This window comes from Oncorhynchus nerka, linkage group LG2 (assembly GCF_034236695.1).
Source record: "Oncorhynchus nerka isolate Pitt River linkage group LG2, Oner_Uvic_2.0, whole genome shotgun sequence".
NCBI lineage: Eukaryota > Metazoa > Chordata > Actinopteri > Salmoniformes > Salmonidae > Oncorhynchus > Oncorhynchus nerka.
In genome coordinates, this window is record NC_088397.1 from 18,833,175 (window position 1) to 18,850,385 (window position 17,211).

The following is a 17,211-nucleotide window of genomic DNA, read 5'->3' on the forward strand; positions in this document are numbered from 1 at the left end:
TTCGACCTGTCCCCAAATTAATGGCATTGGTTGAGTTTGTTTTGATATTTTAACCTGCGAATCGTGATCGCGTTTGGTGTAGGGGGACAAAATACATGTGTGCATGATAGCGCCTGCGCGCAGCCGGTTTGGGTTCCGTGTAACGTTACACATACTGTATCGATGATGATATTCTGTAGGCCTATTATTCAGCTCTAAATAGCCACTAGTGAGACCACATGAGATGAGACTTGGGACAGAGCTACCTGTGAAAATCCCTCCGCTACTCCCCTCCTCCAAAAACTGACTTCCGGACACGGCAACGTTGTTCCCTCCCTCTCCAAACCAAACCAGTGGACTTTCACTGTACGCACGTCCATTTAACGGATATCCGAACGTCTACTCGCCAGTGTCGGTTCTCGTATTGGGGATTTCTGAGAGGTCGCTGGTGGTTAGGTTTTTGAACTGAAGGTCCGAGAGGACTCCTTTCACCCGTGGCTGATTTTAATGACAAAGCAACGAACTGGGAGTTAAAAAGACGCGAATTTGCAGGATGGAACATCTATCTCTTCTACTCTTGTTTTTATCGATGGGTAAGTTATATTTGAAAAAGGGTTGTCAAACGGTCTAATAATATCGTCATAATAACGCGTGTGCTGTCGTTTAGTGGAACATATTAGATTGACATGTACACGCGGGCACGTTTTCACTTAACCTGAATCTCCATTGACAAAGCAATTAGTCAAATTAATTTAAAGGCAACGCTATCAACAGATTTTTACTGATCATGCCGTTTCTCCTAAATTAATGACATGACTGAGTTTTTCCAAAACGAACCTTTTTTTAATATATGAATAGATTTTCCCACGCCCAACTTCCTAGTTACATGTAGGCTACCGTGGTTGGTCACAGATGAGGGTGTGTGGCAATTTTCCATTTCAGTTCCGGAGCCTTAAATCCCAGTCGAAACTTTTAATCGTTCAATCAAAGGAGAACGAGCGAGATAATTGATGTCATTAAATTCATCAAAAGATAAGATGACAACCCTGACAATGGTCCAGTTACATGGAGGCACCATAACACGCGATGGGTAGCCGTCCAATTCGCATAGATCCCCTTGATCAGTTGACAATTTAACTAATGTAGTTGAATTTGGACTGGAGCACTGTCCACCACTGATGGATTTATGCTAACCAATGACTAATAACAGATCTCCGTGATCAAGGCAGGAATATCCTTTTCGTTTAGTTGACCGGACCCATTTTATTTCACAACGGTGTCAGATTGTGTACGATGGGGAGTGTGTGTGTCTGGCAACGTATATTCTGCGTCGCATAAGGCTTCCCTGTGCCATTGTTTGTGTGAGCGGCTAAATTTAAATTAGTGTGGTACCTTGAGATGATCAAATGTCTCCAGTTAACATGTCTCCCGCCTTCATGGAGCAGGGGTGGGTGCCCGTCCGCCCTTTCCTACGGCTTTAAAGGCTTCCGCATGGTTCCCACCCGAAACCGTTAAGAGTTCGTGCATATTATAACGATATATATTTTTTCTTTCTTTTGGGGATTTTTCTTGAGGCAAGCCGGAGTCTACGCCATTTCGTCGTGACTGGTCAGTATGGATTCTGCAGGAAAGTCTGTCATTCAAAGTGTATTCATACACTTTATTTTAACTGAAATACTGCACCAAACAGCGTAGTTAATGTCGCGTTTACATTTTTGTTCAGTGTCCATGTAAAGTGTTGGCCCCATGTTTAATGATCAAAAATAAAAGATACCAGAAATGTTCCATACACATCTTTTCTCTCAAATTTGGTGCACAAATTTGTTTCCATCCCTGTTAGAGAGCATTTCTCCTTTGCCAAGATAATCCATCTGCCTGACAGGTGTGGTATATCAAGAAGCTGATTAAACGCCATGATCATTACACAAGTGCACCTTGTGCTGGGAACAATAAAATGCCATTTTAAAATGTGCCATTTTGTCACACAACACAGGGCCACATATGTTTTGAGGGAGCGTGTAATTGCCATGCTGACTGCAGGGATGTCCACAAGTGCTGCTGCCAGAGAACTTAATGTTAATTTCTCTACCATAAGAGCCTATTTCTGCTGTGATGCAATTACGATGGCACACAGAGGCCAAATTGAGCTCGTACTGGCTTTCCGTGCACCACTCTGCGCTGTTCGGCGAACCGCAAGGAGTATGAATGCCCAGACTTCTGCAGAGGCCATATCACTGTAAATACTGCACGGCCAATGCAGATGGTGGATTGTCCATGCATCGAATTGCCATCGCCATTAAGTCCCTCCATTGTCCTCCATCCGGGCCTCACCGCAGACCACGCGTATGGCATCGTGTGGGTGTGTGGTTTACTGATGTCAATGTTGTGAAGAGTGCCTCGTGGTGTTGGGGTTATGGTATGGGCAGGCATGAACTACGGACAACGAAAACAATTGCATTTTATCGATGGCAATTTGAATGCACAGAGATACCGTGACGAGATCCTGAGGCCCATTGTTGTGCCATTCATCCGCCGCCATAACCTCATGTTTCAGCATTATAATGCATAGCCTCGTGCCACAAGGATCTGTACACAATTCCTGTAAGCTGAAAATGTCCAAGTTCTTCCATGGCCAGCATACTCACCAGACATGTCACCCATTGAGCATGTTTGGGATGCTCTGGATTGACGTTCATGATAGCGTGCGCCAGTTCCCGCCAATATCCAGCAACTTTGCACAGCCATTTGAGGAGTGGGACAACATTCCACAGGCCACAATCAACAGCCTGATCAACTCAATGTGAAGGAGACGTCGCACTGTGTGGTAAATGGTGGTCGCACCAGATACTGACTGGTTTTCTGATCCATGACAACCGATGCATATCTATATTCCCAGTCATGGGAAATCCATATATTAAGGCCTAATTCATTTATTTAAATTGACTGATTTCCTTATGAACTGTAACTCAGTAAATCATTTTAAATTGTTGCGTTCATATTTGTCTTTAGTATAAAATTGCGTGACTAAGATCTCCAAGGCAAAAACCACAATTAATGACACTTTTTCAAGCTAAGGTCTTTATACGGGAGTATAAATTTGATTTTTCCTAACAGTTTGGCTTGGCACCAGTCGATATGAAGCATGCTGAGGATTTTTAGGTCTATAGCCTAAACCAGGGGTGTCAAATATACTGCACACGGGTGGTTTGAGTAAATGTATTTAATATACAAACTTAATATATTAATATACTTTTATTACTAAAACCATCGAAACTGTAGAAATGATAATGGACCTGCATTAATTTATTGGCTCTCCAGTTCGCAGAATCACAAATGAAGTCTAGACAGTCAAACTCCAAAAACAATGAAAATGAGTTTGACATCCCTGTCCTAAATAATAAATACATGCACACCTCCCCAAACATGTTGATGACGTACTACTGCCCTAGCTCTCCAAAACATTTCTGTGTGTGTGGTTTTGCAAAATATGCTCATATGCCCCTTATCTTTCATATTGGCAAGAAAGAATCTTCCAAATAAAAAAAGATGGACTTCGTGCAGCAGTTTTGCACAGATCAACAAACTGTCTCCAGTTGACGAACTATACTTCCTCAGATTACAAACAGGTGTTCATTCGGGGATGCTAGACTGCTAATTAGCATAGGTGGCCACTTATGTCTTCCGTAAACAAGTGATATGGCCATGTGGGAACATTAACCCTAAAAAGGTGTGTAGTAATTAAAACTTTTAAAATGATATATTTATATATGAATTATGCGTTATGTCGACACAACCATACCGCAAGCGATGCGCGTTAATGTTAGAGCAAGCGTCAGGGCTCTGAACAAAACTTCCCGGGTCAGAAGATACTATCGTGAATAGGCCCGAAAGTAGTTGGCGCCTATGAATGGTGTACTACTGCCCATTCTTCCGCGTGTGTGAGCGAGCTTCCGATAGCCTGCGTTATTCGGGTTTGTAGAATGAACACAGCAGGAAGACTGTTCAGATGCTGTATGATTCCGTTGGTCTTTCCGATGCGGTAAATCCATTATCTACTACTCATAGACCACCTGACCAGTTAAGTCTCTCCACTTTCCTCTCCTTAACTGGGCTGTCTCATATTGCTTGTTTACTCTGTGGCCCTACGACTCCGACTGTTTGTTTGGATAAGAGTGACTTAAGAGTTGCGTGCTAATATTAGTCACACTCCTAAGTGGTGTCCGGCCAATATAATATCCCTTCTCTTATGACGTAGGGTAAGTCAAAGAGATGACACCCCCAGAACCAGACTGTTCCAGCAATGTTTTATGGACCACCTTCCCTCAAATGTCTATTTCTCCAGTTCCTTGAGTGTCCCAACACGCTAGAACAGGAAAAGCATTACGTGTACTGTATGTCAACAAGGTGTTTTGAAGTGATATGTTAATCACTAAGGGTCCAACTAAGGCAGTGGTGTAGGATCATATTGGAATGCGGCCAACGTTCCCATTAGAAGTAGTGTGATGGAAATGTTCCCAGAAGGCTTTGCTCTTTGGTTGTTCAGGTTGGGATTTAACAGGGACTATTTCTGGGCTGTGGGGTCGTTCTTTTGAAAGCTGCTGGTGCATCGTCACTTTGTTCTTGCCTCTCATTTTTCCTGATACTGTTCTTTGGTTTGTGGTGTGTGTGGGTGGGGGAGCATGTGTTGCTCCATGCTGGCCATGGCATGTGCACGCTCTTCCCCTCAGCCTGTTCAGACAAGCCTGGTGTGTGTGCATGTTTGCTGCTCTTTCCCCTATGCCCATCCAAACAAGCCTGTACTTTATATAGGTCTTCTCTCTCTAGCTAGAGTAAGTGGTCTAGGCTGTTCCCTTCTCTAGCAATACTGTCTGTCTGTATGGGTGCATCTAAATGGTCTGTAGTGGCTTTCCTTCTACTCCAGTTTAAAAATGTTACCATAGGCTTTGCTTTCACCTGTTACTATATGTCAGTGGGAATAAAGGAAAGGAGACAAGGAGAGGAACCACTTCAGATTATTGATTCACCCATTGAGTGCAGCGACGCTAGGGTTCAGGTGTCAATATGTGGGCGTTTTTATAGAACACAGACCCACACACACACACACACTGTGGGTTTGGAATCACAGAGGAATCAAACCAAAGGTAGTATCTAAGTGTATATTTAGCCTGCCCTGTGCTAAATATATCCATGTATCTCTCAACTGTATGCGTATTGTTAAGCAGAGAGACTTTCAAGAGGTTAGCTAAGGAAGTCTGATGTGGTAGGAACGCTGTCATTGTGTGGGGGATTTTGCTGAATTTATGGATCTGTCAATGACATGTGTGTGTTCTCTCTAGGTGTATCCCATGCCAGGGTGGTGTCTGTGTCCCCTGGCCCTCTGCTCCGTGTGGAGGGCCAACCTGTCTCACTGCGTTGTGATGTCACTGACTATGAGGGGCCCAGGGAGCAGGATTTTGATTGGACCATGCAGCAGGGGGAGGCGGGGTCTATCCATGTAATCTCCACCTTCGAACCAAAGTACTCTGATGTGTCGCTAAGCGACCGGGTGGCCAGTGGTGACCTGAGCGTGGTGCGGCTGGGGGACAGCGTGGTGGAGCTGAGGATACGGGAAGTGAGGTCTTCAGACAGCGCCACGTACCTCTGCAGTACACCCAGTACGGACTCTGTCTTCAGTGGGAACTACGACGCAGGGGTGGCGCTCAAAGGTGGGTCATACACGAGTATAAGAGAGACTTATAGACTGTCTTAACCATCAGTGTGGCATCACCGTATATCCATTTAGGAGAACTGTATTAACTTCAAACTAGATTAGTCAGACCTCCATTATGACTTCTAGTTTACATACTGAGGTTGGCTGGTTGTGAAGACTCATACAGCGCGTGTGTTCATGTCCTCTTGCTGTGATTGTGGTTCGTGTGATCTATTGAACACGGCTCATATCCCTTGCTTACACATGGCTCGCTCTCTTAAGCTGGTGTGTTTGTCAGACCACACATACACGTGTCTGCTTATATACTGTATACACTACAGTACAATTACATGGACACAGCTGCACTTTCCTTAGATGGACTGGTTCAGGATCAGCTATGTAACTTTTAACCCCAATTATGCTAATCTGCTTTGGGGAGGGAAAACCGGTTCCTAGATCTGCTGCTTTGGGGAAACACTAGTGAGAGGTGATCAAGTGTTGATTTCACTCATGTTCACACATGTTCAGTCTTCTAACACACACACACACACACTTGGGGAGCAGATGCCAGATGGGTGTATTTATCTCATGTCAAATGGGGGTTGTTATTTCTGTTGAGCTGACTGTTGCCCTGTTCTGAACAGTCTGTCTCAATGAGCTGAGGGAGAGGAAAAGAAAGAGGCTTAGTGGTGTATTGTGCTGACGAGGAGAGCTGGAACAGGTAGAGGCGTGAGATTATATTGTATAATCTAAGTGCTCTTGAACTAGTAGGTGATTTTTTTTGTTAGTGCTGCTTGTAGCCGTGCTGTAAAACAATGTTTCATGGTGGTGTAGTTGAACTAGTAGACGGTTTGTGTACAGTGAAGATCCATTGATGTAACACCATGTAGTGTAAATTAGTTTACTCTGGTATGAAGAGTCACCTGTGTAGGTGAGGCAGTCTTACTGACCTCTCCTATGGGTGTGTCGACACAAACCGCATTCTCCACCAACACTTTCAGTTTTGTGTTTGCTTGACTCGCTTGTCTATCATTTTTTTCTTCCAACTAAAGTGGCCTTGACATGTATACGGTGCATTCGAAAAGTATTCAGACCCCTTGACTTCTTCCACATTTTGTTACGTTACAGCCTTATTCTAAAATTGATGAAGTATTTTTTTCCTCAATCTACACGTTACCCCATAATGACAAAGCAAAAACTGTTTTTTCATATTTATTTTCACGTGTGTGTATACAGTTGAAGTTTACATGCACCTTAGCCAAATACATTAAAATGCAGTTTTTCACAATTCCTGACATTTTAATACAAGTAAAGATTCCCTGTCTTAGGTCAGTTAGGAATACCACTTTATTTTAAGAATGTTGAATGTCAGAATAATCGTGTGGTTTATTTCTTTCATCACATTCCCAGTGGGTCAGAAGTTTACATACACTCAATTCGTATTTGGTTGTATTGCCTTAAACTATTTAAACTTGGGTCAAACGTTTCGGCTAGCCTTCCACAAGCTTCCCACAATAAGTTGGGTGAATCTTGGCCCATTCCTCCTGACAGAGCTGGTGTAACTGAGTCAGGTTTTGGGCCTCTTTGCTTGCACATGCTTTTTCAGTTCTGCCCACAAATGTTCTATAGGATTGAGGTCAGGGCTTTGTGATGGCCACTCCAATACCTTGACTTTGTTGTCCTTAAGCCATTTTGCCACAACTTTGGAAGTATGCTTGGGGTCATTGTCCATTTGGAAGACCCATTTGCAAGCACGCTTTAACTTCCTGACTGATGTCTTGATGTTGCTTCAATATATCCACATAATGTGCCTCCCTCGTGATGCCATCTATTTTGTGAATTGCACCAGTCCCTCCTGCAGCAAAGCATCCCCACAACATGATGCTGCCACCCGTTGCCACCCGTGTGCTTCACGGTTGGGATGGTGTTCTTTGGCTTGCAAGCCTCTCCTTTTTCCTCCAAACATAACGATGGTCATTATGGCCAAACAGTTCTATTTTTGTTTCCATCAGATCAGAGGACATTTCTCCAAAAAGTACGATCTTTGTCCCCATGTGCAGTAGCAAACCGTAGTCTGGCTTTTTTTATGGCTGTTTTGGAGCAGTGGCTTCTTCCTTTCTGAGCGGCCTTTCAGGTTATGTCGACATAGGACTTGTTTTACTGTGGATATAGATGTTTCCTCCAGCATCTTCACAAGGTCCTTTGCTGTTCTGGGATTGGTTTGCACTTTTCGCACCAAGTACGTTCATCTCTAGGAGAGAGAACGCGTCTCTTTTCTGAGCGGTATGATGGCGATGTGGTCCCATGATGTTTATACTTGCGTACTATTGTTTGTGCAGATGAACATGGTACCGTCAGGCATTTGGAAATTGCTCCAAGGATGAACTCCCAAGAGGTCTACAATTATTATTATTTCTTCCTGAGGTCTTGGCTGATATCTTTTGATTTTCCCATGATGTCAAGCAAAGAGGCACTGAGTTTGAATGTATGCCTTGAAATACATCCACAGGTACACCTCCAATTGACTCAAATGATGTCAATTGGCCTATCAGAAGCTTCTAAAGCCATGACTTTTTTCTGGGATTTTCCCAGCTGTTTAAAGGCAGTCTACTTAGTGTATGTAAACGTCTGACTCACTGGAATTGTGATTATTTCACTGTCTGTAAACAATTGTTGAAAAAATTATTTGTCATGCACAAAGTAGATGTCCTAACCGACTTGCCAAAACTGTAGTTTGTTAACAAGAAATTTGTGGAGGGGTTGAAACACTTAGGTTGTAGTCATTAACTCGTTTATGTAAACTTCTGACTTAAACTGTAAAATATATATATATATATATATGTGTGGAAACAGGATGCACCTGAGCTCAATTTCAAGTCTCATAACAAAGAGTCTGAATACTTATGCAAATATAGTATTTCTGTTTTTTTTATATATATAAAAATGGAAATACCTTATTTGCATAAGTATTCAGACTCTTTGTCATGAGACTTGAAATTGAGCTCAGGTGCATCCTGTTTCCATTGATCATCCTTGATGTTTCTACAACTTGATAGGATTCCACCTGTGGTAAATTAAATTGATTGGCCATGTCTGTATAAGGTCCTACAGTTGACCGTGCATGTCGGAGGAAAAACCAAGCCATAAGTTCGATGGAATTGTCTGTAGAGCTCTTGAGACGGGATTGTGTTGAGCCACAGATCTGGGGAAGGGTACCAATACATTTCTGCAGCACTGAAGGTCCGCAGGAACACATGGAAGAAGTTTTTGGAACCACCAAGACTCTTCCTGTGCCGGGTGGCCAGCTCTATCGGGGAGAAGGGCCTTGGTCAGGGAGGTGACCAAGAACCTGATGGTCACTCTGACAGCGCTCCAGATTTCCTCTGTGTAGATGGGAGAACCTTCTCTGTAGCACTCCACCAATCAGGCCTTTATGGTTGAGTGGCCAGACGGAAGCCACTCCTCAGTAAAAGGCACATGACCGCCTGCATGGAGTTTGTCAAAAGGCACCGAAAGACACTCCGATCATGAGAAACAAGATTCTCTGGTCTGATGAAACCAAGATTGAACTCTTTGGCCTGAATGCCAAGCATCATGTCTGGAGGACACCTGGCACTATCCCTACAGTGAAGCATGGTGGTGGTGGCAGCAGCATGCTGTGGGGATGTTTATCAGCGGCAGGGACTGAGGGACTAGTCAAGATTGAGGGAAAGATGAACTGAGCATAGTACAGAGATCCTTGAAAACCAGCTCCAGAGTGCTCAGGACCTCAGACTGGGGGCAAAGGTTTACCTTCCATCAGGACAATGACCCTAGGCACATAGCCAAGACGACACAGGAGTGGTTTCGGGTCAAGTCTCAATGTCCTTGAGTGGCCCAGCCAGAGCCTGTATTGAACCCGATTTGAACATCTTTGGAGAGACGTGAAATAGCTGTGCAGCAACGCTCCCCATCCAACCTGACAGAGCTTGAGGATCTGCATGGGACCAACTCCCCAAATACAGGTGTGCCGAGCTTGTAGCATCATACCCTAGAATACTTGAGGCTATGTCATTATGTGGTGTTGTATGTAGATTGAGGGAAACAAACGATTTAATCCATTATAGAATAAGACTCTAACGTAACAAAATGTGGAAAAGTAAAGTGTTCTGAATACTTCAGAATGCACTGTACTCACACACACACCACTGACAATTCTTTGCTCCCGCCCTGAACAGACTGAATGCTGCTTCTGCTATGACAACTGTTCATGATCCACTGAATGGCTTTCAGCACATTCAACATTAATAATGGCTTTCTGACAGGAATATAGACAGGAATATGTTTAGCTAGTGGGGGGTGTTTAACTGATGAGTGTGACCGTGATTTGGCAGCTCCAGGACACTAAGTCCAATATCAAAGACTTGGTAGAATGGCTGCTTACTGAGCTTAGAGTAAGAAGGTTCATCAGAATATGAACACTTCAAAGCACAGTATCATTCTTGTTTAGAGGGTAAGAGAGGGAGTGAGGAAGAGGGTAAGAGAGGGAGTGAGATGAACAGACATTGCGACAGGCATACATTGCCTGTCTCTCGCTCTTTCTCGCTCTCTCCCCCCCTATTTCTCTTCTGTTTATTCAGCTGTGAGGTTCAGAGTAAACAGGGCTTCTCTCTCCTCTGATGTGATTATCAAATCTAAACCCTCCTTACACATACTGTTGACAGCAGCACCCCCCCCATTACACCCCTCACTGACAGCCTAAACTGTGTGTGTGTGTGTGTTGGAGCGGGGGGTTAGGAAAAGGGGCAGATAAGGAAGATGCGCATATGTAAGCTTTACATCGGTATTACATTTTTCATGGATTATAAAAGCAGTAATGACTCTTGGCGATGAAGATGAAGGAACATGATGACATGTTGAAATGTTGTTGGCTTACGGCAACATCTGTTAGCGTTCTCTGTCACTATGACATTTAACATGCAGTAAAGAACCACATCGCTGTAGTGAAGAAGCAAATGAACGACGCTAGGAATGCGTGTAATTGTCTGTCCTTTCCCTACAGTCATTGCTAACACCCTGAAGGTGGCCCCGGAGGCCCCAGAGCCCGTGGTCCCCGAGGGTGGCGACATCACCCTCTCCTGCAACGTCACCCGCCACTTCACTGATCCCACCTACCTGTCTGTCACCTGGTCGCTACGGAGACCAGGTATCCCATTGGTGGACATCCTGACCGTTGGCCCAGATGGGGATGTGGTCACAGGAAGTACTTCCGCCCAGCGCTACGCTGACGGAGGGCTCCGATTGGCTATTCGAAGAGATGGGGCGTTTGGATTGGTTGTTGCCGGGGTGACGCAGGCTGATGCAGGGATGTACGTGTGCACGGGGAGGGAATGGATTCACGAGGAAGGGGATCAGTGGAAGAACATTGTGGAGAAGGCTGTGGAGATGGGAGCTGTGGCAGTCACACCTACAGGTAAAGGGGATGGGGTGTGTTTTGTATGTACTTTAGCGTGTGAAACATTCAGCCGATCCTAAATCACTCCCCTTTGACCTTAACCCCGAGATATTTGCAGATCTGTACGGTCTGGATTGGTATAAGCAGTGCAATGGAGCTTCCACAATATGGCTTCCACCTTACAGACGTAAAAATATCGAAGGGTTAGGACCAGCTGAGAGAGAGGGATCTGGGGGATGGTCGAGTGGTTTCTATGGCCCCTACTTTGTTTTATCCTAGCAGCATTTCTTTGTGTTGGAGAGGCTCTTGACCTAGAGATCCATCTCAGGCCCTCCCCCTGTCAGGCCTTTATCCCTGGGTGTGTGAGGAACCCCTGACACACACAGTGGTTGCCTGGGACACCATATCCCCCGAAACCTCTCCTACATGGTGAGTGATTTTAAAATGGGGTGAGAGACTGAGGGACTAGCTTAGCAGGAAGACAACATGGAGGGACTGGGCCTTCCTTTACATGCTGTATCTAAGTACAGACTAGTGTAGCCATGCAGCCACTATTGACTGTCTACTGAGATGCTAAAGTAAAGAGGATTGGAGAAGTATATCAGGGGCCTTTGTCCTGGCTCTCTTGTCTAAATATGCATAGTGAAGTCATCTCACCTACCAGATATCCCAGTCTCCTATAGTAGCAGTATCCAGGATTTAATTTGAGAAATATAACCCCCTCAAAATGGTTTCACTTCTGTTCAGTCTCTGGAGTCATGAGTCGTATCATGTTTTAATTTGACTTTTCCTTCCATAGCTTTGAAACTCTTAACATTTAGCCTAAATCATTCTTGGCGTATATTCACTTTTAATTGTTACCCATTTATACTTGACATTTTGTGGGTTCTAAAGCTTTTGAAATTGGCTTTTTAATAAATAGTAATCCTTGATCTTCTTCTATATGTGGGTCTTTCAACTTCTCACTGTTGGTTCTTTTGATCAGGATGGTTTTAATCAAGTTTTCCATGTTGAATTCCTTCTACTCCGTCTTCTCTTGATGTGTAGAGTACTTGTATCTCCATATCCAACTGTGCTGGAGTGTTCTATATTTTCACCATATTGCTTCTACTTATCCAACCGGTCCAGTTCTACAGGTGTCTAGCAGTTAGGACCTAGGGGTTGTTTCCTTGTTTATTGGTTTAACGGCAGCCATTTTGTCTTCTCCCTGCACCTTCCAGCTCGTTCCCTGTCTGTTGTGGCCAAGTCCAACACCACGCTCAACATGGACGACACCCTGACCCTCACCTGCCTCGTCTCCGCGGGTAACTTGGCCTCCCTGGCCCTGGAGGTCACCTGGCTTGTGGATGGACGCACAGCGGTCAGCCTGGGCCGTGACGGGGTGGTCTCAAACGGGTCCCCCTCGGTGGGGCTGGAGCGGACAGGGCCAGGGGAGTTTAGGCTGGTGGTGAGGGGGGTAAGGGGGTCTGACAAGGGGATGTACTCCTGTAGGGTCCGGGCCTGGGTCGGAGGAGGAGGAAGATGGTACCAGGCTGCAGAGAAGACCTCCAACCCAGTACAAGTTCTAGTCACACAGATCAGTGAGTGAAAGTGCTGTTAAAATATCTACTGTATCTTTTTCAGGTCTTGAAATGCAGTCCAACCAAGATTACCATATCTAACATACTATTAATAGCATTGGCCTCTCACTAGGCTTACTTTGAACACACATGCTTCACCATGGCAGTACATTAGTGATGCCTTGTCCTACACAGGGACACACAGGAACAAACCCCCCCCCCCCACACACACACACATCACACAGGCACCCGCAGAGTGAGCCTATCCATTAGACAAGCCTTTTTTCTGACATACCTGCCCCCACAGTGAAAAATATTGATTATTCATGCCTGTTAAGGCCTAGCTAACTCCTTTCTCTAGTTCTACACCCTGTTTCGCTCCCTCCCTCTATTTAACCAGGCAAGTCAGTTAAGTACAAATTCTTATTTACAATGACAGCATGGTTGCTCTGGGACCTAAGCAGTGGTGTAGGGTGTATATGACCTGACAGGTTCAAGGTGCCGTGGTGTCACTCATGCCATCCTGTGTGTGGGTGGTCGTGTAGGAATTCATTAGTGACCACTGTAGCAAAACATTTTGCAATGGATAAGTTCATGTCATCCCTCTAAGTTTGGTATAGATTTTCATGACCTTTTTGGCCAGTGGTTCTCAACTGGTTTTTCCTCGGGACCCAAATTGAATCAGGTTGTCTCAGTCCCGACCCAATATTCTCATCGCGAAAAGAAATGACAAAATACAATCTGGATTTAATTTTTTTTTTATCTAGATAGTAAATGTAGCAATTATATGAAAAGGGAACAACATTCCAACCTCTCATTGTCATTAATTAAATCTTGCCCTATATTCTGATGAAGAATGTTAATGATAGGTTTGGATTTCTGAACTTTAAATGTTGTTCATCATTTGTTGTAATATAGACCTGAGGAGTGTCATAGCTGAGGGGCTACACCAGAAGTTGGTGGTTAAGCTTGGAATGTACTGAGTGTAGGGAAAATGATCACGTGGCAGGCATTGATAAGGGGAGAGAGCCATGGATTAGTTGATGGAAAGGGGCCCAGGTCACGCTAAGTGAGAAAGAAAAGTTTATGGCCCGTATTACTTAGTTTCCTGCCTAGCAAGAAAGATCCAATGTTTGCTCAGATGTGTAGGGGTCAACATAGGAGAAAGGGTTCAATATCACTGCTTGTGTGAAGTATCTTTGTCTAATGCAGCTGTATTGGCCCTCTGGGAAGAATAAACTTGGTTTGAGCTTTTATAGTGAGTTTTTAAACTGAAAATTAGAACCTAACAGTAATAAACACACTGGTTTGAGACTTCCAAAATCAACCAAAATAGCATTGCTTAGAGTTTTATACTGACACTCTGAAGAAACTTCCTGTGTCCTAAATTTGCGTCGCGATCCAGCAGTTGAGAATCGCTGCTTTAGGCTACGTGTTGTGTTTGTGTGTGAGGAAATGCCATAAAGTCCATTGGGTTAGCATTAGCTTGATAATAAGCAACCCCACTGCTCCTAGTGTATGAAACCATCTTAGAAATCAGATGTTGAATGCTCCACAGCAGCTGTTTGTGCTGCAGTAGCTGTGGGGTTAAATCTGCTCTGGAACTAGGTCTGCCTGGTGCTGGTTCTCTAGAGTCCCAAACCTGACGCTCCTCTGACACACACACACACCGCTGTGCAGTGAAAACGGTAATGGAGGAAAGGAATGTGTAGCCAGAGTGTAGGAGTTCCCTCTAGTACCACAGAGCCCTACACCAACAGACTCACCAACCGAATGTAGGTGTTTGTGGATACTACATGTCTGTTTTCTGTCTGCCATTGTGCATGTTGAGAGAAGTGCCCTGGGGTAAGCCTAGTGGGAGAGGGTCGTAGGCAAGGCCAGACATCAATGAAAGATGAACTGTGCCTACGTCTGGAAGACCGACGCACGCGCACACACCCAGACATTCACACTCGCACCCAAATCCCATGAAATTCAGACCTACTACGCTGAGGAAATGGTAGTATACAGTGCCTTCGGAAAGTATTCAGACCACTTGACTTTTTCCACATTTTGTTACGCAACAGCTTTAATCTAAAATTGATTTAAATAAAAAAAAGCTTCTTAGCAATCTACACACAATACCCATGACAAAGCAAAAACATGGTTTTAGAAATGTTTGTACATTTATTATACATTAAAAATACCTTATTTACATAAGTATTCAGACCCTTTGAGCAAAGTACAGAGAGATCCTTGTTGAAAACCTGCTCCAGAGCTCTCATTACCTCCAGACCTAGGTTGAAGGTTCATCTTCCATCTGGACAATGACCCTAAGCACACAGCCAAGACAACACAGGACAAACCAGGAGTGGCTTAGGGCCAAATCTCAATGTCCTTGAGTAGCCCAGCCAGAGCCTTGACTTAGACCTGATCGAACATCAATGGAGAGATGTGAAAATAGCTGTGCATCAACGCTCCCCATACAACCTGACAGACCTTGAAAGGATCTTCCGAGAAGAATGGGAGAAACTCCCAAAATACAGGTTTGCCAAACTTGTAGCGTTATACCCAAAAAGAATCGAGGCTGTAATCGCTGGCGAAGGTGCTTCAACAAAGTACCGAGTAAAGGGTCTGAATACTCATGTAAATGTGATATTTGTTTTTGCTCATTTATAAAAAATATATCTAAATAGCAAAATACCCCATAATGCTTTGTCATTATGTGGTATTGTGTGTAGATTGAAGGGGGGACTATTTAATACATTTTAGAGTAATGCTGTAACCCAACAAAATGTGGAAAAAGCCAAGGGGTTTGAATACTTTCTGAATGCACTGTATGTAGTAATGTGCGCACACACACTCTATCCGGGATACCACTATAGACCTCTGTCCAACAGTAGAGGTGTAGTATAAAGAGTTGGAAGTCACTGTGTCCTTCTAATCCCCTATGGAGCTGCAGAGGGGGCTACCCTGGTGAGTCTTTCCTTGACTGATTGGTACTATTCTTTGACTCTATATCTGCAGTCCATCACAACAATAGGTACTGTATGTCACAATGATGACGGAAGCATGACACACACACACACCACAGGTGGCACCTTAGTTGTGGAGGACGGGCTCATAGTAATCACTGGAACGGATTCAATGGATTGGTAACATAAACATGGTTTCCAAGTGTTTATCATTCCATTTATTCAATTCCAGCCATTATTATGAGCCGTCCTCCCCTCGGCAGCCTCCTGTGGTTACACGTGCACACACACACTTAATGAACCTTACTTAAAGGTGCAATATGCAGAAATCCTGTTTGCTAATATTCAAATAGTTTGCCTAATTCCAGTTTGTGACAAAGCAAGCAGTTCTTCTGTAGATAATCACACTACCACACCTGTTCAATAGCCCAAAATCTTGTTTTTAGTTGTTTGAGGCTGTTGCACAAAACCGAAATTAAAAGATGCCAAAACTTTCAATGAGGATGACAGATCTATAACTCACATTTCTACGTGAATTTGGTCTTTTCGCCCAAAAAGTGACATGTTACAACATTAAGTTGCTGTTCTTCCTCCGTCCTACAAACCCCCCTGTGGTGTTAGTGCTGAGTGCTGTGTCACCTCTCCCATACAATCACCCAGAGTCACCATGGAGTTCAATGGGTTTTCTCCAGTGGAGGTTCCCGAGAGGAGGGGGAGGACCATCCTCAGTGAGTTTCATAAAAATAAACCGTTAAACATGAATGTTACACTTTTTAGATAAAACAATACAAAATATATCCACCAAATCATTGATTTAAACATTGTTTTGTAATGAAAGTCTACAGTAGCCTCAGCAGCACTCTGTAGGGTAGCACCATGGTGTATGAATGATTCACACCCTAGATCAGCTAGATGCAGGCAAGAGTGTGGAAGGTGGTATTGAATGCGTCACTGTCTCTCACCTTGATTACAAAAAAATGACCTCGACCTGCGCACCTATGTTGACTTCCAGTCATAGGCTAGGTTGTGGCAAATACATGATGGGGATAGGGAAGATTAGAGTATCATGTAGTAGCCTAAACCTATCTATGTTACATTGAGCTGGGTGAATCCAATATGCTGTAACAGAAAATAAGGAGCTTTGATCATTTAATAAATAAACTGCACCGACCACCACTGGTTCTCTCTCCATGTCACCTTCATGTCTGAGTCAGGCTTCAGGATGCTCAGTGGCTGCTTTCAGCTGAGGGAGTGGAGGAAAGGTGATGATGGAGGGTGTTGACAGGGTGGAGACTGAGTGGAGGAATGCACTCTGGGTCATATCTGGTTCAACACAGACACACCAGTGAAACCAGAGACCCTCCGATGAAGGCCGGAGCTTCTTGGCAGTGGAGAGAGTCCTCTGAGAACATTCCTTGGAACATGCTTAGTCCCTTTTCTTTCTCTCTCCCTCTCCTTTTCTCTCGCCTCGCTCACCCATCTGTCTCTCTGTCTTCACTCCAGATAGAACACCTGCTTGCTCTGTCCTAATAATTAAATCTTCCCTTGGCGTTTTAGTTTGTGTCCCTGTGTGTGAGACACACTAACTATATAAGG

At 44.2% G+C, this 17,211-nt stretch overlaps 1 protein-coding gene across 1 annotated transcript in view; it reads left to right on the forward strand.

The window, feature by feature from the left end:
- Positions 1-276: 276 nt before the first annotated feature.
- LOC115132147 (prostaglandin F2 receptor negative regulator-like) overlaps positions 277-17,211 on the forward strand; it is a 50,581-nt gene continuing 33,646 nt past the window's right edge. Inside the window, exons 1-4 of the mRNA XM_029664435.2 lie at positions 277-572; positions 5,316-5,684; positions 10,710-11,120; positions 12,323-12,682. Coding sequence (XP_029520295.1) covers positions 533-572; positions 5,316-5,684; positions 10,710-11,120; positions 12,323-12,682 — 1,180 coding nt within the window. The 5' untranslated portion in view covers positions 277-532. The remainder of the gene's footprint in view (positions 573-5,315; positions 5,685-10,709; positions 11,121-12,322; positions 12,683-17,211) is intronic.